Source organism: Talaromyces amestolkiae (genome assembly GCF_001896365.1).
Source record: "Talaromyces amestolkiae strain CIB chromosome Unknown scaffold15.1, whole genome shotgun sequence".
NCBI classification, from domain to species: Eukaryota; Fungi; Ascomycota; class Eurotiomycetes; order Eurotiales; family Trichocomaceae; genus Talaromyces; species Talaromyces amestolkiae.
In genome coordinates, this window is record NW_024468051.1 from 718,452 (window position 1) to 744,066 (window position 25,615).

A 25,615-nucleotide genomic window follows, 5' to 3' on the forward strand; every position below is an offset into this window, starting at 1 on the left:
CCTTTGCCATGTGGTTTTTCGGTGTCGTTCTGGGAGTTCTCCCTTTGCTCCTGACTTGTAGCCATGCCGAAACGCACACCTTCGACTGGAATGTTACTTGGGTGACAGCTAATCCCGATGGTCTTGCGGACCGTCAGGTTGTTGGCATCAACGGCCAATGGCCTCTTCCCGTTGTCAATGTGAACAAAGGAGATCGAATCGTGGTCAATATGTACAATGGACTCGGGGATAAGAGCACATCAATCCATTGGCACGGCATGTATCAGAACGGCACCAGCGAGATGGACGGGCCTTCAATGGTGACTCAATGTCCTGTGATGCCCGGCTCTAGCATGACGTACAACTTTACAGTGAATCAAAACGGCACTTATTGGTATCATTGCCATACTGACGCCTGCTATCCGGATGGATATCGAGCGGCCCTCGTCGTACACGATACGGAATCATATTTTTATGATGCTTACGATGAAGAGCTGGTCTTCACCATGAGTGACTGGTATCACGAGTTGACAATGGATCTCAAGAGCTCATTTTTCTCGCTGTACAACCCTACTGGAGCTGAACCAATCCCACAATCATTTCTTTTCAACGAGTCTATTAGTCAGAGTTACCCAGTGCAAGCCGGGAAGACTTATTTAATTCGCCTCATCAATACAGCAGCATTCGTTGGTCAGTACTTCTGGATTGAAGACCATACAATGCGCATTGTCGAAATCGATGGCATCTATGTCGACGAGACAGAGGCAGATTCCCTGTATCTGTCTGTCGCCCAACGCTACTCGGTCCTAGTAACCATGAAGAACTCGACCGACAGAAATTACGGCATGGTGATGGTGGCTGACTCGTCTCTACTCGATACTATACCAAGCGATCTTTTACTCAACCAGACGAACTGGCTTGAATACAACGCCAGCGCTCCACACGATGAAGTCAACATAACAGTATCCGACTCGACTGAAATCTATCCATTTGATGATATTCAACTTGTGCCATATGATCGTGTACCGCTGTACGAAAATCCAACCAAGACAATCGAGGTTACTGTGGTAATGGAGAATTTGGATAATGGCAAGCCGTATGCGCTCCTCAACAATATCAGTTATGTCGCACCGAAAGTCCCAACTCTGTACACCGTGAAATCAGCAGGCGACTTGGCAACAGACGCAGCGGTTTATGGAGATTACACGCATAGTATCGTGCTAGACAAGTTCGACGTTGTGGAGATCGTTCTCAGCAATCAAGACACTGGCACTCATCCATTCCATCTCCACGGCAATGACTTTCAGATGGTGGAACGATACCCACCATATGGCGAAAATTTCTATGATTATTCTGATGGCACTGATTTTGCCACTTATAACGCATCAAATGCTACCTTTCCGACGTATCCTCCACGACGGGACACCTTCGTACTGCCTCCAGGTGGTTACTACGTGATTCGATTCGTGGCTGATAACCCGGGTGTCTGGTTCTTTCACTGTCATATTGACTGGCATCTGATGCAAGGACTGGCCATGACTTTTGTTACGGAGCCGCTTGAGATTCAACAACAGATTGATATTCCCGACAACCACATAGACATTTGCAAGGCCGGCGGCGTTGCCTATGAAGGTAACGCGGCAGCCAACACAAAGGATTATCTAGATCTGAAGGGTCAAAACACACCACCGGGCTTCATTCCGCCCGGGTTCACCGCGCGTGGCATTGTGGCTCTCGTGTTTTCGTGTGTTTCTGCCGTCCTAGGCATGGTTTTCCTCTCGATGTATGGCGTCTCGGACCTCAAGTTCACCATGACAGAATCGGGCTTGGATGGAAGTGAGGAAACCCCAGAATATCGCGACTAGCGCTGATACCACACGCAATAACTTTACTGCATTTTAGATCTATTCAATATGACGATGTACTTTATGATGAATATTTACTATTCGTATTCGAACGTTCGTACCCTGTTACAATTTAACTTAGACTTAGTGTAAACAACTTTACGAGATACATGAAACTTTCCTGATCCTTGCCAAATTCAGTTCGGAAACCACCTGGAAAGAAAAAACAATTGAAAACAAGGTGTAAATTCGGCATCAACTTTCAGATGCGTTTGGCAATAACCATGGAAATCTTCGGCAAATCATGCCAACTCGGTTAGAGGAGCACCTCTTAGCGTAAAGCTATTCCCAAATCTATCTATAATCCGATATCACAAAAACATAATAAGGGTGGATTCTGGACCCGAATGTGTTGGATTGGCTACCACTACATAGTACGTTTGAGATGCGAGTGAGACATACTGCGCCGAGTACAACCTAAGATTGATAAGATTGATAATATTTAAGGCTGTAACTAGCTAAGTACTAGGCGATACTGTATTGAAAGATCGACGAAAAATACCTCAAGGATTTTCGTTTTCACTACCCACCTTGTTCAACTTTTTTTTCGAGTGGAAATGTCAGGACCGCCAATAGAGGCTGACCGTCTACTTTTAGACAGTACGCTTCCATATGCCGGTGAAGCATGCTGAATGCCGAGTACGTAAAAGATTGATAAGATTGATAAAATTTTCGACGCTGGTACATGACCCGGACTGGAAGGAGTCCACGAGACACACACACACGCTAGCTAGCCAAAACGATTTTGACATTTGTACTTGAAGTGTTTCTTACAATCTCTATCGGCTGAGTAGGTTTCTGATTTCTTCCAAATGACATATAATCCAATTGTAACTGGATATATCTGATATGGATGTTAATGCCAAGTTCTGATTAAGTATACAGTGCATGCTTGGTATAGCTTATTATTCGAGATAGGAACAGTGGTTTTGAAAATACCGGCCTATATGACTAGACCATTGCGATACAGTAATGAGCCTTCACAAACTTAGTGACGAAGCCATCTTCTAGGTCTACAAAATCTAATTACCTCAAGACCTGGCTGTAAGGTTGGTTACATCGGCCTATGACATTTTCATTGTCCATATCGGAGGGGCAAGGTACATAGCCGAGCACACCGTTGGACCTCTTTGGTGTCAAAATTCCATCTGGATGCGAATACGAACATATTCTCCGATTACGCCATTCCAACTTGGACTTTGAACCGGAATGTAGACATCCCGATCTTCGCCTACCATATATAGTCAATACACTGTGACGATCCACCCTTCGGATGATGGTATACGTGACAGTTGTAACTGAGTAGCCAGACTCCTCCGTAGATTGCTTTGACTTGGCAACGTCCGTAATAATATCTTCTAATTCACCGGGTAGCTGCACGAGTGTCTAAATGTTGCATGAGGCTTAGATTTCCTTGAGATTACATTTTCATGTGAGTGTCATAGGGGTAAATACTACGTATTTCATTAGTGGGGAATGAAGGCCTGATCATCTTATCAATCGGTTATCTGATTTGTGTCAACCTCTTCATTGGCTCGCCTATGTGATAGTGGGTATAGGGCTTGTGGTTCCAAAACAGGCAGGGGTAATCTGATCGTCTTCGCTTTTTTGATCAAATCCATGGATCGACATGATCTCGAGGGAGGTAGAAAAAACAGAAAGACTTTTTTTTCCGATGCTGGTGACCGCTTGGGCGAGACAACTTGGTCATCAATCAACAACATTGAAGAAAGATATGCCGGTAGCATTGTACTTTGAGGAATATCCACCCGTTGCACATGTGGGAATCACCGCTACCAAATCAACAACCACGTAACGTAACATCTACTCCTCGTATTGCTTGATTCGAGGCCCAAGAAGAAAGGGATATCCACTCAGTGGTTGCCAAGCAGGCTTATCTCGAGTTGTTCACGCCCTCTATTTTACTTAGTGTGCTATGACCGGGATAGAAGATCATATTACAAGAAATCTTCCATAAATACTTAACGTTTTCTGCCCCTCATGCTGCCTGTGCGAATTGCCTTGAATTCAATTCTGTTATTGTCCCCTCTTACGTGCAAACCAACTTGTCTTTTGGTAAATCATGAGTAAATCATCGGCGACGCAGACAAACAATGTCTGGGCAAGTAAGTACTTTGCGATAGCCATGGGAGGAATTATGGTTTGTTTTATCATTCTTCATTGGGTCCATGTAATATGGGTGATGTATAGACGGAAATCTTCGTTTCGAAATGGTTTAGCTACAAACATGCTGTTAAAACACTTACGGTATGTCATCTTTATAATCCATAATCTCAATCAACATTGTCAGGCTTGAGTTCTTTCTAGAGACATTGAATTTTGGTGAATGTATGGCTAACGTCTTCTGGTTTGCTAATTAGGGCTATACGCCGGTTCCTGGGCACAAGTATCCTCAACGAGAAGATCGGCCACTGGATGGTGTATTTTGTCTACTGGATAGTCAACATCGTTTTGATATTGACAAAAGTTGATCTAAGCAGTCATAAGTTTGTTTGTCAACACCACTTCTTCACTTCATATTCCTTTCGAGTCAGCATTGGATCTAATTATTTGGTACTTCTAGGTTGGTAAACGTCTCGGCTGGTATGTCTCTCACCTACCATCTTCACCACGAGCCTGTAAAGCCACTTTTCATTAACTATACTAGGATCTGCGTTGCAAATCTTGTATTACTCGTATTTCTTGCCCTTCGAAACACCCCATTGGCTGTACTAAGCGGACGATCATACGAAAAACTGCGTCCGCTACACAAAACCGCAGGATATACATGCATCGTTTCAGCAGTGTGCCATGCAATTGTATACCTGAAAGCATGGGCCGAGACTGAGAACCTGGATGAGATGCGTTTGACAGCAAATACCGCTGGTGGAATTGCCGGATTGGCTATGGTGATCATCGGCGTTTCGACTTTTCCTTGGATACGAAAGAACTTCTACGAAGGTGAGTAGTCTTTTCTGTCATTTTTGTTGGCTCTTAAGTATCCTTGGCTTTTCAATTCATTTACGAAGACTGATCCTGTTCACTCTAGCGTTTTATCTCATCCATATCATTCTGTTCATTCTCATCCTGATCACAGTTGCGCTCCATCGCCCAGATATGACCAAATCTACCGTGGCTATCATCATATCAACGGCCTGTCTGTGGGTCTCTGATAGAATCATTCGTTTCTTGAGATTGTGTTGGTACTTCCCCGGTAATCGTGCAACGCTTACTGCACTACCCAACAACGCCATTCGAGTCACCCTCTCCCGAAGTATACGGAGTACGCCAGGCTCACACGCCTACTTGTGGATCCCCGGGATTCGGTTGGTAGAGACTCATCCATTCACGATTGTATCCCAAGACCCAGTTCAATTTGTTGTCCGCGTTCACGACGGGTTCACGCAGGATCTTTTGGCTGAAGTGTCCAAAGGCTCCCAGACCACACCAGCAGTAGCAGAGACTCAGCTGCGGTGTTCCTTGGATGGAGGGTACGGCCAAGTGGCGGACTTCATGCAGTTCGACCGTCTCCTTTTCATCGCAGGTGGTAGTGGCGCTAGTTTCACGTTTGCAGTTGCGCTTGATATCGTCAAGAAATGCCAGAGTTTGAATATGACAAAAATGATTGATTTCATTTGGGTGGTAAAGAATACGTGTACGTACTTTTGTTGTTGCACATAATTGTACACGATACTTACTCACCCCTTCAGCATCATTCGAGTGGTTTGACCAGGAGCTCAGTCAACTGGGAGAGATCCCGAATGTGCGAATCTTTCTCTATGTGACACAAAAGACCGGCGACTTGGTGGTATCACCAGAGTTGGTAGAGAAGAATTCGACCACATCTACCAACTTATCGACAGACTTGATCAGAAATCAAGTGCCAATGGGCGAAGTAGAGAAAGGACCGCTATCGCCCGTGGCTGTAACGAGTCCGGATACAAAGTTCGCGAACTCCATACGATCAGGCCGCCCTAGCATTGAAAACCATGTCATAACTTGCGTTGAATCCTGCAAGCCCACAGACCGAATCGGCGTGGGTGCATGTGGCCCTGTCGAGCTGGTTGCATCTACGCGGAAAGCCGTGGCCCAGAAAATATATGATAACGGACCATCAATAACGTTGTATACCGAAGTAAGTCATTTTCTATATTATAAGGTTGTGGGCTGGCATTGATCTTGATCTAGGAGTTCGGGTGGTAGAAAGAGATATTTCTCGCTGAAGCATTCACAAAGCGCTCCTCTTGAGTTACATACCGAGGAAGAACAGTTCGAGGACCGGTTATTGCATTCGGAGAATCTAGCTAGATCCATTCAGAATTGGGTTGATTGGGAGTCTGCACTTATTAAAAGAAGCCTTTAGTTTGTCTTTTCGGAGTTACACCTCAACAGAGATTCCGCCTGAGAAGGATAAAACCGTGCAGGCGGTTCGTTTTCCAGCATTAGGTTAGAAACGGATAAGAGGAAAAGCTGGGAGCTTTTGTTCCTACGCTAAAACTATGCTTTGTACTCTCACCATGGTATCATGTCTCAAAGATGAATCGTCTGTGCCCTGGAAAAAAAGCTCGAGTTTAAGACGATGGTGCTCAATGGATGACCATGTCGATCTATTTGAAAAGCAGTGAGGCTCGATAGATATTGAGGACGTACTATTTGTAAAAGGAATTCAATCCACTTATAAGCTCTTTTGAGTATATCCAATTGACAATGCAGGGGAACTACCCCTGTCGGGGGGTGACCGAGCCTCCTCGGGGGGGCCCGCGTTAGGTACTCCTGGGACCGTTATGGTCACTGACTGGTTTCAACAGAAGGCTTCGCCGTATTAATGGCATCCATAATATCAATAGCAAAGTCAGTATAAAGTTAAATGATTGATAAATGCTTATTTAATGAATAAATTACTTTGGTCATATTTTAGAGTGATGTGTCCCCATGTTAATATATCTCCGTAGTTAAAAGGTCTAGATGCATGACCTATATATATGGGAAGATCTGCCACCTTAATTGAATTCTAGAACAGTCGATAGCATTATAACGGCTTATAGGCTGTCACTATGATGAACTATTTTCCATTAAGTCTCGGGTAGTTATACTGATCAGGATATTCTGAGCAAAACCTGGAGTAGAAGCGTCGCTACGTCAGACCACGATGACGTCAGCGCGACCAGGTCTTCATAAGCCCTAACCAACTCTCAACCACCAGACCTTTCATCTTATCCATTGATCTTACTTCTACACGACAAACTGCACACAATGGTAGGTCGCGCGCGCAAATATGCCTACAATCCTGAAGGCGCTCGCCAGCGCGAAACACATCTGTAAGCCCTCCTTTACTTCCGACCAATCAACGCGGGATCTGATATTCTATAGATACCTCCCCTACTGGGGATTCTCCAACTCCGAAAAGTTCGCCCAAGAATCCCTCGGCAGCTCCCCCAATGCCTCGCGAGACAGTGTCCTTAACGTCTTCGCCCAGCTGGGTGCGTTGCGCATGAACGCTCAACGGTCCATGATCTCTCTGTTCGACAAACAAACCCAATATATCATTGCAGAGGCCACACCGATATGCAACCTGCGAGGCGAGAACAATCGAGAACAAGCTGATGGCTTATGGATGGGTGTGGGCCGCTTCTCCTCCCCGGAGAGCACCATGTGCTACCGCGCAATGAAATCGTTTGTCGAAGGTCAAGAGGAATTGTTTGTTGTGAATGATTTGACCCAGGATAAACGCTTTCGCGACCACTGGTCCGTAACCCACCGTCCGCACAACAGGTTCTACGTCTCTGCTCCAATTCGGTCGCCCGATAATTATGTCATCGGGACTGTAGCTGTGCTCGATGACAAGCCACGAGATGGCATTTCTGCCGAACAGGGCGATTTCCTCTCGCAATTGGCGGCTACAGTCATGGATTATTTGTCTTCACAACGAGCAATGCGCGAGGAGTACAGAGAAGAGAAGATGGTACGCGCACTCGGATTGTTTGTCAAGGGCAAGTCAGACTCTAGCGAGTTTGACAGAAACAAGGCACCGGATACAGGGTACCAAAACCAGGCCGACGATATTAACAAGCGACTAGAGCAATTGCAAATTTCAAGTTCGGGGATGGACGGAGAGGAGAACCCGGAAACGCAAGAACAGAAGCAGTCGAGGGATGGAAAGAACAAGGTCGAGTCGCCAATTCGGAAATTTGCCGAAGAAGGAAAAGAATCAAAAGGTGCGTCACCAAATCTCGAGGACGGCCCAGAGGCTCAGGAAAGTAAACGACGACCAGCACTCTCTCCAACCACCAGTCAGTTGAAAGAGTCATTAGCTCCGTCGCATGTTCAGTCTGTTGTCAATCGCGCTGCTGCAATGATCTACCAAGCTTTGGATCTAGAGGGCGTCATGTTTGTTGATGCTAGCGTCTACACTCGTCGTCAGACAGTGGGATCTAACAAACTTGACTACAAGCGAGACGCATACAATGCTGAAACTGCAGACCGCAAAGGCAGCAGCGAAGAGCACATTCCGCAGGCGACAAATCCTGATTTCGGCTCATCGGACGACAATGGTGAAAGTCGGAGTCTCGTCCTCGGTCACTACACCTCTTCAACATCAAAAGGGGGCGTTAACCTTAAAGACAGCCACTATGTTTCTCTGGACGGATCGTTCATCAGCCATCTAATTGATCAGTACCCTCATGGAAAAATTTTTCACATCGAGCCGGATGGCTCTATCTCCTTGAGTTATGAGGGCGCGTCGGATGAATTGAATTACTCCGTGACAGGCTGTCGGGAGCTACCAACCAGCAAAACGGACGAAATCAATGTCAAGCAGGAGACTATGGACATCAAGCAGCTCATGGAGGTCCTTCCAGATGCGCGATGCATCGCAATTTACCCAATCTACGACTTTCAACGTGGTCGATATTTCACCGTCAACCTTGTGTGGACGAATGACCCAGGCAGGGTGCTGTCGGAGCCAAAGGATCTGACATATTTGGCTGCCTTTAGCAATACTGTTATGGCAGAGGTGTCGAGGCTGGACCTTGAAGCTACAGTTCGTGCGAAAGGAGACTTTATTTCGTCCATCTCCCACGAATTACGGTCGCCGCTTCACGGCCTCCTCGGTTCTGTGGAGCTTCTACAGGATATCGTGAGTGGTTATGCTCAACGATCGCTCGTGGAAACAGTGTACAGCTGCGGTCGAACTCTTTTAGATACCCTGAACCATCTCCTCGACTACGCTAAGATCAAAACTCTCACGCGACAACATCCTACATCAGAAAGCTCCAGCCAAAAAGGTCTATTGGAGCTTCAGCCTGCTACGTCTGGCTTGAAACAAGATGAGAACCTGGACGTGTTAGTGCAGGAAGTCGTGGAAGGCATCCTTGCCGGCATTGAGTATCAACGCCGGGAGGCCAAAGGGGGCGCTTTTGAACGAAATCAAACAAGTGATCAAGATTCTGATACAAATCGACAGCTGATGACGATTGTAGACATTGAGTGGCTTGAGAGTTGGCGCCACAGCATATATGCCGGTGCCTGGAGGCGGGTCGTCATGAACCTGTTTGGGAATGCACTCAAATATACTCAATCCGGCTATATACGTCTACTTATGAAGAAAGACGAAATGAGAGTGGATGGACAGAAACCTATCCCGGCAATAAGGATGACCTTTAGCGATTCTGGCCGTGGCATATCCAAGGACTTTATATTGAATCATCTGTACACAGCTTTTCATCAGGAAGATGCGACAGCTCCTGGGCTCGGAGTGGGACTACATTTGGTACACCAGATTGTGAAATCTTTGAATGGGACAATCGAAATCGCCAGTGAGCCTGGTAAGGGAACGGATGTCGATATTGTTCTGCCCATCGACCCACCAGAGCATTCAGTGCCTCCCGAAGCTAACAATAATGATTCTTTGAAGAAAGAATTGGAAGGCAAGACGATCTCCTTATTCACACGAAGCTCAAAGTTTGGAAACACGGATATAGACCAAAATCTATTCGATAGCATGTTGACAAGCCTTGGGCGCATGGCGACCAGCTGGTTTGGTCTACAGGTTGTGACTCCCGATCAACACGATGGTCATGAAAATGTAGACTTTGCTATTGTTACGGAGCACGAATATCGCACATACTACGACCAGCGTTCAGGGGATCCGAAAGAGAAGGACTCAGGAGAGGTTCGGCCATTTTACCCGCTAATCGTGCTCAGTGAGCGGATAAGTAATTGGAAGGCAACCAACGAGACTATAGAAGATTCAGTCATCTTCCTTACACAGCCGTAGGTTGTTTGCTTCTGTAACATGACAAAATGCAACTAACATTGAAACTAGGGTGAGTCCCAAAACACTAGCAACGGTGTTCAGACATTGTCTGAGTGCTCCCGCACGGGTCGAGAAATCCGGACCAAAAACTATTTCTTCACCTTCCCCGACTATAGAGAATGGTTCAATTCAAGAAGAGGAAATTGAGAACGGATCCGCAGAAACAGAAGTGAATTCTACAGAAAATGAAACAGAAAACAACACAGGAGCACGAAAGATCTTACTAGTGGAAGATAACCAGGTCAATCTCAAAGTCATCGAAATGTGCGTGAAAGCGACAGGCTTTGCTTATGAGACCGCAGACAACGGACTCGCAGCACTGGAAAAGTTCAAAAAAGAAAGATTCGATGCGGTGATAATGGACGTATCCATGCCGGTCATGGACGGCCTCAGCGCAACACGCGAGATACGTCAATTCGAGCGACGCAGCAAGAGACCGCGAACAACAATAATTGCCTTGACCGCTGTCTTGTCAGCGAATACACAGCATGAGGCGCTGGCGAGCGGGGTGGACTTGTTTCTAACCAAGCCTGCCCCAATAAAACAATTGAAGGAGATGTTACGGAGTCTTTCTGAAGGGAAGGATATTGTGGAGAAATGATCGGGCTCGATAGTCTCTTGTAATAGAGCATGGATGAAACAAGTGGACGATGGCGATCCGAGACAGACTGATTCGGTCCTTATCCTACAATGGAACACAGGCGGCAAAGCTGTGGTATCCGTGCCATACATTCGAGAACATCTCAAAAGCCATATCCCTGATACGGCGCTACTATTGTCGGCCCTAGTCGGCTTCCTGGGGTTTTCGTTGTGATATGGGCTGAATAAAGTGTTCGCCAATGAAGCTCCATGACAGTATTATTAGGGTATATACGGTACATATTCGAAACTTGGAATCCGGAGACTCTTTATATTAAGGAGTTTAAGTTTGTTTTGTTATGGAACGCAGCTAGGTAGCGTGTCTGTTATCTCTTACTTGCATCCAGTCCAACCGGTTTAAGCCTATTCCCTTCACATGATCTGTGTGATGAGAGAGGCTAATCAGGCTTGTCGATATACTGGTATGGTATAGTTATACTCTGCCGCCTGGGGAGGAAGCACTTCGATAATGGCAGCTTTGCCAGTCAATCGGAAGGTGGCAGTCAATCGCGCGTCAGTGTCGAGAGTTACAATGTACTCGCCAGGATATATAGTGAGGCTGCCGTTCTCATCGGCTCGGGCAAGTGAACCTAGCGTGATTGGCAAATGGAGCTCCTGCTCCTGGTTGACTAGAATAGCGCTGGCACGAGTATAAGAGATGAGAGACTTTTTGGGAATTGGGGATGGGCCGGCATTATCAGATGATGAGAGAAACAAGAGAGCGACGTAGTCTGATGCCATGTTTGCGTGTCCCCCGATATTTTTGACAGCGATTGACAAATTTGCGAAATCTGCATTCTCGAGATATCCACCTTGATTAGATTGCTGTTCTATCAAAGCTTGTATACTATATGTTGACTTCGGCGTTGACTTCCAGGTAAATGTAAAATTAGTGTAATGTAGTCCGTAGCCAAAGGGAATCACCGCTTCCCCACTGTACCATGTGTAAGTGCGACCAGGGAATGTGTCGTTCGGTCTCAGGGCAGGATTGAAGATGCTGGTTTGGCTTGTATAATCAGCTGGATATTGAGTCACAGGTAGTCTGCCAGCAACCGATTTCGCGCCTGACAAAACATCTAATAGGGCATTTCCACCGTTTTGACCGGGATATCCGGCCCAAATGATAGCGCTAACGTTGGGGTTTTGTAGTAGAGCTGTATCATCAACTTGGCCTCCTCCAAATTGGACAACAATTAGAGGCTTTCCGAGCGAACTTAGTTGCGAAATCAAGTCAAGCTGGTTCCCAGGCCATTTTATTGATGTCCGATCCATTCCTTCTTCTTCTACTGTCGTGTCGATGCCTCCCATGTAGACGATAATATCTGAGGACTGTCCCGCTTTGATCGCTGCCGAGAAGCCCGTATCATTCGATCCAGATATTGATGTTCCTTGCGCATACAATACACTTTTGAACCTATTCTCAAAAGCCTGCAAAGGGCTGATCAGATATGGAGCCACACCATAATAATTTCCCTGCATCTGCGTGGTAGCATTTGCCCACGGCCCGATTAGTGCAACTGACGAAAATGTCGCCACATCCAGTGGAAGCGCTGCTCCGTCAACATTTTTCAAAAGCGTCATGCCCTCAACAGCAGCTTGATACGCAAGATCCTGGGCACTAGCAGTGCTGACATCGGCCCAGGACAGACCGTCCCATGCCGGAGCACCATCGAAATATCCCACGCTAAACAAAGCGTGATAGAGACGAGTTAAAGACCGGTCCAGTGTAGCCTCCGTCGTCATATTCTCGGCCACGGATTCAACAAGGTTCTTATAAGCGCCGTTGCAGTTCAGGTCGGTTCCAGCGTTAAGAGCAACTGCCGCTGCGCCCTCTATACTGGAGGTGAAATGATGGGCATCATAGATATTTTCGACAGCGTCGCAATCGGAGACGACGTAATTGTTATCCGCTGTGAAGTTCCATGTGTCTTTCAGAAGCGTCTGGAGTAAATATTCACTCGCACACGTTGGAACACCATCGACAGCATTGTATGAGCACATGATACTCGTCGCAAACGCATCTCGGACACAGGTCTTGAAAGCGGGGAGATAGTAGTCCCCCAAATCCTGTTGTGTTACGTCGTAGTTCTTACGAAACCGATCCGTCTCGACATCGAAGACAGCATAGTGCTTGCAAGTGGCAATCACCTGCCTCACACTGTCCCTGTCATTCACTCCCTGCAAACCGGGAACCAGACGTTTCACATAATTCTGTATACGAAAAATATCTTCACCGGGCGTTTCTAATCCTCTTCCCCACCGAGGATCCAGAAACCCATTGATATTTGGCGTCCAAAAATCGAATCCGGCCATACCAGCATTAGCGAACGCCCTAGCCTCCTTGCCGATTACGGCAGCTACTTTCGAAATCAGATCATCATCGAAAGCCGCGGCCATGAGAATTGGCATGGGAAAGCTGGTTGCGTAGCTGAAATCGGAGCCATTAGGGGTTTGAAACGTGACACCAGGGCTGTTGGCGATGCCGTGCAGACCCTCACTCCACCATTGGTATGATGGTAGGCCTATGCTTGGGAGTCCTTTGGCGGGACTAATTAGATTTGCGGCTTTGTCGGTTACGGTCATGTCGGAGATCAAGCTTGCGATTCTGTCGGCTGTTGAGAGTGAAGTGTTGCAAATTTGTTGAGTGCAGAGAGGAGGGAGGCTGCAAGCTGGTAGATAGCCTGTGGGAGGATTGGGATTGGATATCTCATAAATATTGATTCTAGATATTCGATAATTAGCCACTAGCTTCTGGTCTTGTCCGTTTTGCTTGAAATCAGCGTACGCATCGTATCCCCCGCACATTTCAGTAGATTTACCACCACAGTCATAGTGACATGAAGCAGAAGCTACTTTAGCGGAGTTGCTAGAAATGGCATTCCCACAGAAACAATGACTAGAACCAATCTCAATATCAGCGGTCGTTATGAAACCCGGTTGCATGGCAAAAGCAACAATACTTACGTCGAGTATTCGACGCCGCTGTAACTGTACCCAAGATAACCGCAAATATCCGAGCACAGTTGCGGTGTGTTAAAGTCAGCCAAAAGAAATTCGCGTCCGCCCAGAGTTCGGTTACTGATTGAGTCTGAAAAGCATCCTGATAAGAACGTGGATGCTTCGTAGTGGAGTGTGCTGTAGGGGCACTGTGATGATATCACCCCCAGCGTCAAGGGTATAAATACTTGCATCGCAAAGCAAGTCCTCATGATGAATTAGGCTAGGCGTTTCATGGCTGACTTTCCACTTACCGATAATGATTTCGTCTTCAGGAACGTTGCAGCTGACTTGGGCACTGTACATATACGATCATCCACCTGCGGACTTTGAGCTAAAGTTATTGTCAATCGCTCTCGCAATGGGAAGGGAAAAACAGATCGAGTCGTTTACTTGAGAGTAAGGCTTATAGACTCGATAGAGTAAACTACCAGCCTTAGATTGCGATATATAATATTGACAGAGGAATAATTCCCTGTAAAAGCCTGAAATGAGCGGGGGGAATCGAAGACCTTCCCCGCAAATTTGATATGCTTATGCTAGTTTCAATTATCATGTATTCCGGCAAGACTTGTACATCGATCATCCAACTGTATCATTTTGTTGTATTGAACAGCTCATAGTATTATGGAGTCATTCTTTCTGCTAGCTACAGTGCAATGAAATATGTGTTGACACTTTCCCCGTATCCGAATCATCACATCACCATCATTCAGTAGACAATAAAGCGTACATATTGCATCGCATGTAGAGCTTTGTAAACTATACGCTAAAGCAGAGTCTCTTTGAACTTTCCCCTCGTCCAAATTTTTATTTTATTAAATAGGTAGTGAGCTTTCGGAAGCTATTGAATAGGGTGCTTGCTAACACATATTATCGTGGTACCGTAGTTGCCGAGGTGGGCGTTCGCTAAAGCCTCTATACTGCAACTTCTACTTATAATGGTAAAAGACTAATTCCCAAACCCGGAAATATATCCATCCAACTAGCTATTTTCATGTCTTCTTCTCGATTCCTGTCTTGCATTGCCCAAATCTGCTGTATTACCAGCCACTGTCTTGTGATGTTGGCAAGCTGATAGCCCTCGGCCTCCACCCACCACGTTCTAATTTTCGCTCGTTGATGTGGAAGCGCCTCGCACGACGCAATGAACATCGGCCATGTGATTGGCGCCATACAAATAGAGTTGGTAGCTGTAGCATAATGAGAAGCGGGGGCACAATCATCAGAAGGAAATCGTCTTTGTGATTTTGCGGTCTCGAAAGCATACATGTGGTCAATTATTAGGTCGACTTCTTCCGTCATTTCGACCGAATCAAGTCTTTGGATACGTCGATAGTAATAAATCAGCGAGGCTTGGTGCCAGGCTTGCGCATGGTGGGTAAATGCAGCCGTCATGAGTGAACTGTCGTTGCCGTGATCGTTGACATTGAGTGAGATTGATAGCACATCATCAGGAAGCAATTTCCATGAAATCAGTCGCTCCCCGAGAGACTCACATTGCTCAAGAAGGTCAGCTGGTAGACATGTGTTCAATAGCTTGTCATCATGGCGATGCAGCCCCCCAAATTGTGATATTTTTTCGGCAAGAACGCATGTCTCATGAATCATAGCAGCGGTAGATCGAGTGATACCGTACATATATTCACAGCAACCGAGCTCGGCCTCAAACATCTCTGGTCCTATTTGCTGCTCGTTACCACTATCAGAAAAAGATTGGTGTTCTAGAGATGGTGACGGGGTTGCCTGAAAAGACATTGTGCGTGCAATAAGGCTTATAAATGCGCTGATCTCATTTAGCTGGCGAGTCGAGTGGCTAACCAGCTTCCAGCCTTTGCGCGAGCGTTTTAAGCGTGTCGCCGCTTTGAGGTGTATATGGAAATCATCACAGTCTCCAGATAGCACCTATCGATGAACTTAGCAAAATGAATTTCGGCTTTTCATACGATTAGATCATACCCCATTAGTCACTAGTGATAGCATGGCCATCAAAAGATCCCTTTGTTTCGTGCCCGAAGTTTTTGAGCTAACAGCAAGCTGTAATGAGCGCATAGCTTTGCATCGGTAAAATGTACCTATTCTGAGAAAGTCGCTTTTGTCTCTCTGGCCATACCAAATGTGGAATGAAGCTGTTGATAATGCCGCGTAATATAATGCCGAATTTGCCTTTCCCTGCGCTTGGTCCGGAGCAAAGTAATGGCTAGCGGCTGCGTCGAAGATTGCAGGCATGTATAAGTTTCGCCAAGGGTTGTTTTCATGGAGGATAGGTAAAAGCAAGTCAGCGATATTTAGCATGTAGTGAGATAGCAATTGGTCGACAGTCTTGGAACCAAAGATTGAAGTATAGAGTTCGTTGATTGAGCTGGATCTCTTTTGCTGTGTTTTGGGCGTGGTAGGCTTCAGGATCAAATCAGACTCCAGTGCTGAAGATGGGCTTCGAAAGTTTGCAACACTAGTAGTACCTATGGAAGAATCAATTGTCACAGCTTCCCCAGGGAGTCTTGAAGAGTAGTCTGAGATATGGACATTGGCATGCCTATTGTCGTGCATTGGTGTTCCCTGAGTAGTAATCTCAGCTGAACGGAGCGTAGTTGAAGTTTGCGGTTCAGCTTCTATATCATTACTAGTCTCCTCAGAAGATGTGTCGGAGGTTTGAATCACTGTCAATACTTCATTGTTGACAGTCTCATTATCAGACAACTGGCTCGAGCAGAACAGACGCTCTGCAGCAGGAAACACAGAAAACGGACCGCGTCCCAGGCAGACTCCATGATCGACATCGCCGTCAATCTCAGAGAGGAATTCATCAACCTCATCTAGGCAATAGCGATAACCTTGGGCTATAGATAGCAAAATTGTAATGAGTTAGTCCATGAATGCGATCGCTAGTTCTACCCTCTTCTCTTTGATTACTTACCAAGTGCAATCTTCCTGCGCCCCTGATGAAGAGGCTCACTTCCACTACTTGAGGAAAAAGGGTCGGCGATATAGATCCATTGTAATCTAATATCGTAGCCACCGCAGGTAATTCCCCTCTTCTCGCAATTGCCGCAAGGAAATGGCCGCTCATCACATCGAACTTTTCGTGTCTTGCAAGTCCAGCACCTTCGGTGAAATACCGCAGAGTTAGCATATGGAAGACATCATGCGTAATAGCATCTATGTACAAGTCAAATTCAGTAAGGCATACCCTCTAAAGGATGTCTGTCGCGTACCTTTAGCACGCATATTGTATGAAACCAGGTCGTCCTCCGATTATGGACGGCGAGAACGACTTATGGTCTTTTGGCATCAATTCAAAAGTATGCGTTCTGCTGCTTCGACTATCCACTTAGTAATTTTCGTTATCTGACTTTCTTCTCCCGGCCTGATAGCTCAAACACATATCAATGTTGATTAGTGTGAGCTGAAAGCCATGAAGAATCATGGTGGGGGATGATTCTTGTACTAGTTAAGTGGGATAAGATAAGCTATAATGACTCAGATATTAGGCATAGCCCTAACTCTATAACGCCCGATACGTAAACATTCGACAATTTCTCGAATTACTCGACTCTCTGTCTATCAATTTATACTTGACATAACCTTCTCTTACCAATCCTCTATAACCTCTCTATCAAGGACTGCGGTCTCTTCTGCCGTTTGGTTCGCCGATGCAAGCAGATCTTCTTCCTGGAGAATATCATCAATCCTTCTGGCATCCTTCATGTTCCAAAATTGTGCACACGCGTCCGCAAATAATTCAGACTTGGCTGCCAGAGTACTTTCTTCAACAGCGGCAAAGCAAAAACGAAGAAACTGGTATCCTTCTGCGTTTCTGACGGCATCATTAGCGGCGAAATCGCCACCGGGAACAGCTAGAATCCTGTAAGGCTGCTGAGTACAAAAATTCCACAATGCCAGCATCAGTCGCCTTGGGTCAATCGATGAACTCAGAGGATGGTTGAGGATCTTAACCCGGACCCAAATGAACATGCCTCCTAATGGCCAATTAAAGGTGAACATCTCGACTTGCCCTGTCTCGGATGTCAGGAATCTGTTCTTTTCAAGCGACGCTGCCATTGTGATCATTCGACGTTCATAAGTTGAGCGGAGATTCTCAAGCCAATCAACCCACCCTTCTAACCCCCAGCCATTGGACAATTTGTCATGACTGGCTGTTGAATTGACATCAGTGGCATTCTTGCCAAAGTCGCCTATTATTTTCGCAACAATAGCTTGAGCGAATCCAGAGGGCTGCTGGGTGGTTCCATCCGTGATTCTGAAAAGCTGCTCACATATTCTTGGCTGAGCAGTGATCCACCCCAAACGAAGACCTGGTGCAATTGTCTTTGAGAATGAATCCAATCGGATGACACGTCCATCCAAATCAATGCTAAGGAAACTTGGAACTAGACCGTCGAGAAAACGATGTCCGGTGGATTGGCCGTTGAGTGACTGTATAATGTAATTATGATGAATATCAACGGGGAAGTTTGCTGAGAGAGGAGTACCTCGATGCTTGATCGAGTTTGAGTTCGCTGAGGCGTAGTAAAGAGTCCAATAAGGATCGTCTTCGATAATTATGACATCAAATCGTGAGCAGATATCATATATGTCTCTGCGCCTAGGAAACGACAGTACGCCTGACGTAGGATTTTGACCCGTACTGACATTGTCAGCTGTGCTCTAGATGAAGTGTACCTTCTTAACTCACGGAATGAGGTAAATGGCATGAGGTCTCTTTCCCTTCGAGAGATCCCAGTTGTCAAGGACGTCAAGAAGACCACCTGATCCATATGCAAGCATGCCCTCCATGTCCATTTTAATGGGTACAATATTGACATCTCTGGGTCTCAACTGCGCGATTGGTGGAGCGTATACAAACTCTTCTACGAGCAACCCCTCGCGGTCCCGAATATCGTTCACATCTTCGTCCCAGTGGTTGAAAAGAAGTTCATAGACCTTAGACAATCCGTCTGCCGATCCGCCACAAATCATGACATCGGCTCCACCCTTGTACGGTATATTCGGATGGTAGACCGTATTGACCAGTTTCTTAAGCCATGCATAGAGAGGTGGGTATCCCTGCGAGCTACCGTATTGAAGAGATGTGTCCAGATCAATGATGCGTTGAGACTTCTCGCCGACTGAACTCCGAAGGATTCGCATCCGTGAGATCCTACTTCCTTCCGAGTTCATGTCGCGACTTTGGCCATTGAGGGTATTTAGGCTCTGTGGCGCGACAAGGTGGATTTCCAAGGCATCGAAAGGAAAATTTCCCGTGTATGGCAAACCTATGCGACTTGTTCGTTAATTCTGAATCACATCAATCAAGAATTGATTATATGCTGATCAAGGCATACCACCAGCAAAATTAGCCATTTCAGGGTTTCGCAGAAACCTGTAGTATTCTTTTAGAACATTTGGAATTCTCTTCTTCGAAGCTCTGGAGAAATGATGTGCAAGATCCAAAGGTATTAGAGACATGGCCCTCACATGTCGCGTTGACTCGTCAGCCATTATTAAAGTGCTAGTAAGTGAACTGGTATTGTGGAAGTACTCAAGGTTAGAACTCTTTGTAGTTATGTCCCGGAGAGCGCTTCTACTTATATAGATAGAGTAACAGCTCTTGCACAATCGTGCCGACTACGGCGGACTGGTAACATTGGCCTACATTAAGATAGGCTCGAGTTCATACGATCTGTACCACTAAGATCTGTAGGTTTTACCTAATGGTAATATAACGACTAGAAGCATTCTGCCGGCAAAAAGCCCCGAGTTACTACGGCAGATGAAGTATGCCACCGAAGTGAAGAAAGGTAATAAAAGAGAACTAAGATATCATGTAGAACAAGTGATAAACACTTTGAAGGCACACATCGTCCCAACAGCCAAGCAGCCTACAAGAAGGTCTTTGTTTGATTGACGCATGATGGATTATGCATTTGTTGATGCTACTGGATCTAGCATTGTGTTTTAACTCTCAATATATACACTAGAGTGGCTCACTGTCATGCTTACAACACCCAGATTTTACTTCCTTTGGAGGTGGGATGAGACAGGATGATCTTCCTTCAATTTGATTCTTGCGACTTAGTTTAATGAGCGTGTCTGACATTGTAAACAAGTACTCACTATGTTTCGGAAAAGTTCTACTTTTATCTTACAGTAAGCTCCTTCAAATACAGGATCACATGGCCGTAACTAATCTGACGAGATATCAAGAAAACATGGTATTCCTTCGTCCACCCCATCCAATTCGGAATTTTTGCACTACCTACTGCCAATCGTAAACTGAGGTAAGGATATCCGAATAGCGTATGAGCGATCGATTTCACCACGCGCCTGACAATTGCAAGACTTGGATTTCATCGAAGATTGAATAGCTTTGCATAGCCTAATTGATTATTCGTTCGTAATCCGCCATACAGCCCAAGATCTTGCAGGTTTCTTTTTTGGGGGGAATTGTAGTGTACTTTCATCTACCATAGCGTTATCTCTATATAACTCAACAACAAGCATGCCACCCCGTGCCAGGAAACATAGAACACTTAGCATTCCCTCGGAAGATACAGATAAGTAGTACTTGGGCGGTCAAGAGATAGAAGGGCGGTGAATGATCTATACTACGTATTGTTATCTTATGATAATTTCATAATTTAGCGGGGTTTTAGCGCTGCTCGGACTTGATTTCCTCCTTTTGAGAACGTTCGGAGAGACCTTCCCCGACAACTAGGCAGTTGGTCATCCCTAGTCAGGTGCATGGCAAGTGAAATGTTGGGACTGGACCAGCTAGCTCTAAAAGCAGAAGGCACATCAGATGATCTAATATGCTGAGATACATTTAGCAACAAGAAATTTATAGAGCGAGAGAGAAGTTCTCGACAATGTGGTAATATTAGACAATTACTAACATAATAAGCTGGAGCTATTACATGTAGTACATTCGGGACTGTGTTTTATAGGTCTATAACTTAACTTCTGACGCTCTGCTATTTACATACACGAAACTTTATAAAGAGACAAATGATTATATCCTAGGCAGCTTCTTTCTCTTTCCTAGCCAAGCACTGCGCCGTAAAATCGCGAATCGTCTCCTCAAACTTGCGGCACTGATAACCAAGCTCACTTGCAGCAGTCTCACCATCCAAATTGAGTGTTTCATCAATAACCTGTTCCTCCAATTTTACCGAATCTCGCAATTGTGGGAATTCGGAGACCATGTGCTGGGCTGCGAGGGCATAGGACCATCGTCCCGGTGAGGCAGGTGTATATCTCTTGCCTCCGGCCTCCTTTCGAAGAGCAGCTTCGACATGGGCGATCGCTAAATCTCGAACGTCAATCCAGAAGGGGACACGGGCTGTAGGTAGCGGACTAGAGCCTCGCGTAATCTTCCATAAAGCAGCGTTCGACTCATTGAGATGGTCTAGACTTTTGATCGGATGGACTATAGGACCAAAGACCATGGGAGGACACAAAGTGACGATATCAAAATGCGGTTTCTTCTCTTTGATAAAGTCCCAAGCCGCTAGCTCGGCATATTTCTTAGAGCCACGATAAGCGACGACGGGTGTCGATTGGGGATCTGCAGCTTCTTCGTAGGTCAGAGGATTCCAGTCTGCTGCTGTATAGGTGAAACCGGGGGGTCCTGTGCGGTTGATGTCTACTACAGCTGCGAATGAAGAAGTGACGACTACCCGCTGAATGCTAGGAGCGTTGGAGGCTGCTTCGAGCATGGAGCGCACGCCGTTGATTGCTGGGATGATGAGCTCTTTTTCGTTGTCTGTAATGTCATAGTTAAATGGCTATACAATTCAGCTCAGAAATCCTTCTCTATAAAACTTTGATCATCAACAGCGACCCTGACGTACGCTAGCAACATGAATAACCGCGTCAACCCCTTTGACAGCCTCGGTCAAGCCTCCGGGATTCTCAAAATCTTGAATCTGCACAAATTCCAATTTGTCCGCGTATTGCGGTCGGGCTTGAATCATCTCATCTCCTTTGGCGAGCGAACGAGTTGCGCCTCGTACTCTGAGGCCTCGTGCCAACAGTGTATCAACGACATGGGCACCAATGAAGCCGGTGGACCCAGTCACCAAGACGAAGTCACTATCTTCGTCAACATCCGGCCTGCTCCTTTATAAGATATTAAACACTCACATCGTTGAGGCCATAGTGGCTATCATGTATTTATCGAAGATGAATGTTGGAGAGAAGAAAAGATAAGTCGATAGATTTCCCCCGCAATGTATACGGTTAAATGGTGAGCCGGATCGGCGTTTGCTCCGAGACTGAATCTTGGCCGGACAGATTGATTCATGTCACCATTTCTATGGTCAATTGCCTAAGTAAAAATCCAAAATAGTGATTAGCTCCAATTTCCCTGTAGCGCTCAGTCTGGCTGGTGATATAGTTGTCTAATCGGATAGTTTCCAATGCTTTTTCCTATTGACAAACTAGTCATAAACCACCACAGACATGCATCTATCAGCTTCAAACACACAAGCTGGAGATAGTCACGTTATATCCAAAATGAGATGAGTGATATGTGCTTTGACAGTCTCCTGCACTGATCTGGATTCAAAGGCTACCTGGGTAATAATTACACTTCTGCATTGAGGTACGAAGATCTACCATTCACGATAAATACCTAGGTACGCTCAAAAACCAGGTACACCTGCAGCAGAAAGGAAATCTCCGTCATGTAGATTGACCAAAAGATTCATTTGTGATAGCGATCTATCTGACTGCTGATGGGCACCTGTATCCACAGGACTTTACACTCAAAATGGTAGTTTGAAAGACTGGGAGATCTTCAGCACTTTCTTGGCCCGGACCTGCCTTACTTTCGTTGTATAATTGATTCCTATGAAATAATTATTCTGTTAAATATAGCCCAAGGTTATACAACCTATAAAAAGACGCTATGGATGTGATGCGCAGGTTCGCACCGGATTGGCACAATATATATAACAACAGGTTGTCATGTTTTTGGTTATAGTGAGGTGTTAATGGTTTATAATATAACGGCGTTCTTACAGAACGCATTTCTCAATCACTGGGCAATTCCCAGGTAAGAACCCTTCACACTCTCTTATAACAAACCACTATTTGACGCTATTATCCCCAACTTCTCTAGGTATTCCGTTCGGTTTTGAGGCCATACCATCTTTTCACCATTCATTGCCTCAATTTCAGACTTGACCAAATCGAAGGACATGAAATAAGTTATATCGTCCTCAATGTCTGTTGCAAATAGCAGACCGACAAGAAATGGCTCGCGAACATCACCATCACCAAACAATTGAACCTTCTCAGACGGCATTGCGACTCGATTATCATAGTCGCCACACTTCCAATCTGCTGCCGCCATGATAAACGAACCAGAATCCCCTGGGCTTGTAAAAGGGTTCACAGACTCATCTGGTTCGGATAACAAGGAACGACGCGATTCAAGAGTCTTCGTGTAACCACGAGGGCCGAGAATAGTCCACGCAGAAAGGTTCTCCTCTACTTTGACTCCGTTCCTTTGCAATTCTCGAAAAATGCGTGCTTTGAACCCACCCACGATGCCCATGCTGTAGGTGCCTGACCTGGAGATTTTTGCAACCACATTAATATGTTTTACGGGATTACTCTGTTCCCCAAGTGAATCGACCTCCCAGAAGTTACATGTTTTCCTCGGGAGAATCCAAGGATTACCGCTGTTCGTCTTGAGAAAAATTTCTTCAGGGGACTTGCCAGCCAAACAACTTATTTTCACCAACGCTATATCAACAATGGCTTTGTTTGGTGAGGCTGTGGAGTTGATGTTTCTGACACCAAGTYTTGCATGGTGTACCGAGCCGATAGATGGATCTTGCTCGATAAAGTGAAGGTCACTTTTTAAAGACGCAAGGTCCAGCTCGTCGTTTCTCAGACTTCTTTCCAGTCGCTCAACCAGGAATGGATCTTTGATAGGATGTTCCGCCTTTAACGCCTCAACAATATCCTTTTTTTTCCGTACCTTTTTTTCAAGTCGTGAAATTATCGTATACAACTCGGACTTCTTCGTTTCGAGAAATTTTTCGGCCGGTGATTGCATAACAATTTCTGAACCCGCTGGATCCTTGAAAGTACACTCTTCATAGCCTATTATTCTAGTGTCAGTGAACAATGCCATTCGGATGGTCACAGATGGAGTCTTACTGCCGAGCGCCACATGCGCATTTGTAACGCCGTATGTGGTTTTTTCCTTGGTATCGAGGGCCTCTGTCACAATGTATCCGCCCATAGTGCCCGCCTCCTTGTCACTCCGGCGACCGATCTCACAACCTGGCCTAGGGGGTCGCATACACATATCGGCAATACTGGTTGCAGAGTTGCTTTTACCATCATCATTGCAGAAAAATTGGCGTGTACACTGGCGAATTTCAATGCCGATGTGACTTGGGAGTATTGAGCGGGTCCTCTCTTCGATGTGATCCCAAGCTCTATCCTCTGCGTTCAATGCGGAGAAGTAGATGACAGTTGTCCATTCGTACTCCCTTTCACCGGCTGAGCACCGACCCGTAGGTAACATAGCCTGCATCATCTGAGAAGGACTCTCGAACAATTGAAGAATTTGTTCACAGTAGTTGTATCCACGCTCCCAATTCAATGACAGCTCTTGACTCTCAGAAGGCGGGGGTGCACATATATGAATAGTATGCATGTAGTTTCTGTCAAGAAGCTCCACACCAACCTCAATATCTCCTTCAATCATAGACTGGGTTGCCGCGTAAATCTCAGTTACGGCCCTCTTCCACATCGCGCTATGACTAGCCTCCTTATCATACGTACAGTCGACAATAACGCGAGGGAGCATAGAGGCGCGGCTTCGTCGATATACCAGTTCATGAGAATTGCGTCCACGAGGAATATCATAAGCTTCCAGTATGGCATCGATACGAGATCTCAATAGCTCAAAGTTGGCGGTGGAAATCGGGTTCTCAGCCTCGTTGAGGATGAAGAAAGTCCACACGGGTGGCCGAGGGAGGCGTGGATACCCTGCACGAAAGGGCCAACGAATGTCGACATCTTCAGGGGTGATTGTGGCTTGACGAGGCATGGTTGATTCAACTTTTATAAATCTGCATGTGGAGTCAGCACTTGTCTCCGTGGAAATAACTGTTTGCGCCATTTTGTTGAAATCGTAGGGGCAGAGCATAAACCTTGGATTACCAAGTAGAGCTAGGGCAACTGTAGAATCCCAGCATCCTTATATATGCTTGTGGTAAGGTAGAATAGAACAATGAAGCACTCCCCACATATCAATTTAGCTTTGATGCTGAAGGAATGTTGAAGGATAAAGCAAAACCAGAAGCACCTCCAGCTGATATTCTTGAAACAGTGCAATGAGATAATGGACAAAAATATTCTGACATACCTAGGTGTAGTGTGTGATCTGATGGTTATGTTGCGAATTTTAATCAAAGTCAGCAGTCAAAGGCAGCAGAATATGGGCTCACACTCGGGGTTTTATACGTGTTCAATATCCAGTGCCTGTGAGCACAGAGAACAGATATGAGACTCGATGTCTGTGAAGTCTTTGAAGCCTGTGAAGTCTTTGAAGCCTGTGAAGCCTTTGAAGCCTGTGAAGCCTTTGAAGCCTGTGAAGTCTTTGAAGCCTGTGAAGCCTTTGAAGCCTGTGAAGTCTTTGATGTCTCACAAGTCTGGTTTTAAATCAGCTCCAGGCATCCATTGTACTCCGTCGGCTGATCAAAGGAGACCTTGCCGTCCAGCCAGCAGCAGCAGTAAATCTTCGGTTCAGATGACT

General features: G+C 45.8%; 7 protein-coding genes across 7 annotated transcripts; 3 read left to right on the plus strand and 4 right to left on the minus strand.

Moving 5' to 3' along the window:
• Positions 1-8: 8 nt before the first annotated feature.
• On the plus strand, positions 9-1,844 carry BHQ10_007463 (uncharacterized protein; the record flags this gene model as incomplete). Its single annotated transcript, XM_040880161.1, has 1 exon — positions 9-1,844. One exon carries the CDS (start codon positions 9-11, stop codon positions 1,842-1,844), a length of 1,836 nt encoding a protein of 611 aa, XP_040735966.1.
• A 2,900-nt stretch (positions 1,845-4,744) lies between these two features.
• Positions 4,745-6,086, plus strand: BHQ10_007464 (uncharacterized protein; the record flags this gene model as incomplete). The annotated part of the gene is made up of 4 exons (XM_040880162.1): positions 4,745-4,844; positions 4,933-5,538; positions 5,594-6,018; positions 6,072-6,086. The coding sequence occupies 4 exons, from the start codon at positions 4,745-4,747 to the stop codon at positions 6,084-6,086; spliced, it is 1,146 nt and encodes a 381-aa protein (XP_040735967.1).
• Positions 6,087-7,136: 1,050 nt separating this feature from the next.
• On the plus strand, positions 7,137-10,798 carry BHQ10_007465 (uncharacterized protein; the record flags this gene model as incomplete). The annotated part of the gene is made up of 3 exons (XM_040880163.1): positions 7,137-7,201; positions 7,254-10,154; positions 10,207-10,798. 3 exons carry the CDS (start codon positions 7,137-7,139, stop codon positions 10,796-10,798), a joined length of 3,558 nt encoding a protein of 1,185 aa, XP_040735968.1.
• A 440-nt stretch (positions 10,799-11,238) lies between these two features.
• BHQ10_007466 (uncharacterized protein) lies at positions 11,239-13,419 on the minus strand (the record flags this gene model as incomplete). Its single annotated transcript, XM_040880164.1, has 1 exon — positions 11,239-13,419. One exon carries the CDS (start codon positions 13,417-13,419, stop codon positions 11,239-11,241), a length of 2,181 nt encoding a protein of 726 aa, XP_040735969.1.
• A 4,005-nt stretch (positions 13,420-17,424) lies between these two features.
• BHQ10_007467 (uncharacterized protein) lies at positions 17,425-19,335 on the minus strand (the record flags this gene model as incomplete). Its single annotated transcript, XM_040880165.1, has 3 exons — positions 17,425-18,481; positions 18,530-19,109; positions 19,179-19,335. 3 exons carry the CDS (start codon positions 19,333-19,335, stop codon positions 17,425-17,427), a joined length of 1,794 nt encoding a protein of 597 aa, XP_040735970.1.
• Positions 19,336-20,852: 1,517 nt separating this feature from the next.
• On the minus strand, positions 20,853-21,992 carry BHQ10_007468 (uncharacterized protein; the record flags this gene model as incomplete). Its single annotated transcript, XM_040880166.1, has 3 exons — positions 20,853-21,620; positions 21,687-21,927; positions 21,979-21,992. 3 exons carry the CDS (start codon positions 21,990-21,992, stop codon positions 20,853-20,855), a joined length of 1,023 nt encoding a protein of 340 aa, XP_040735971.1.
• Positions 21,993-22,912: 920 nt separating this feature from the next.
• BHQ10_007469 (uncharacterized protein) lies at positions 22,913-24,907 on the minus strand (the record flags this gene model as incomplete). Its single annotated transcript, XM_040880167.1, has 1 exon — positions 22,913-24,907. One exon carries the CDS (start codon positions 24,905-24,907, stop codon positions 22,913-22,915), a length of 1,995 nt encoding a protein of 664 aa, XP_040735972.1.
• Positions 24,908-25,615: the final 708 nt, after the last annotated feature.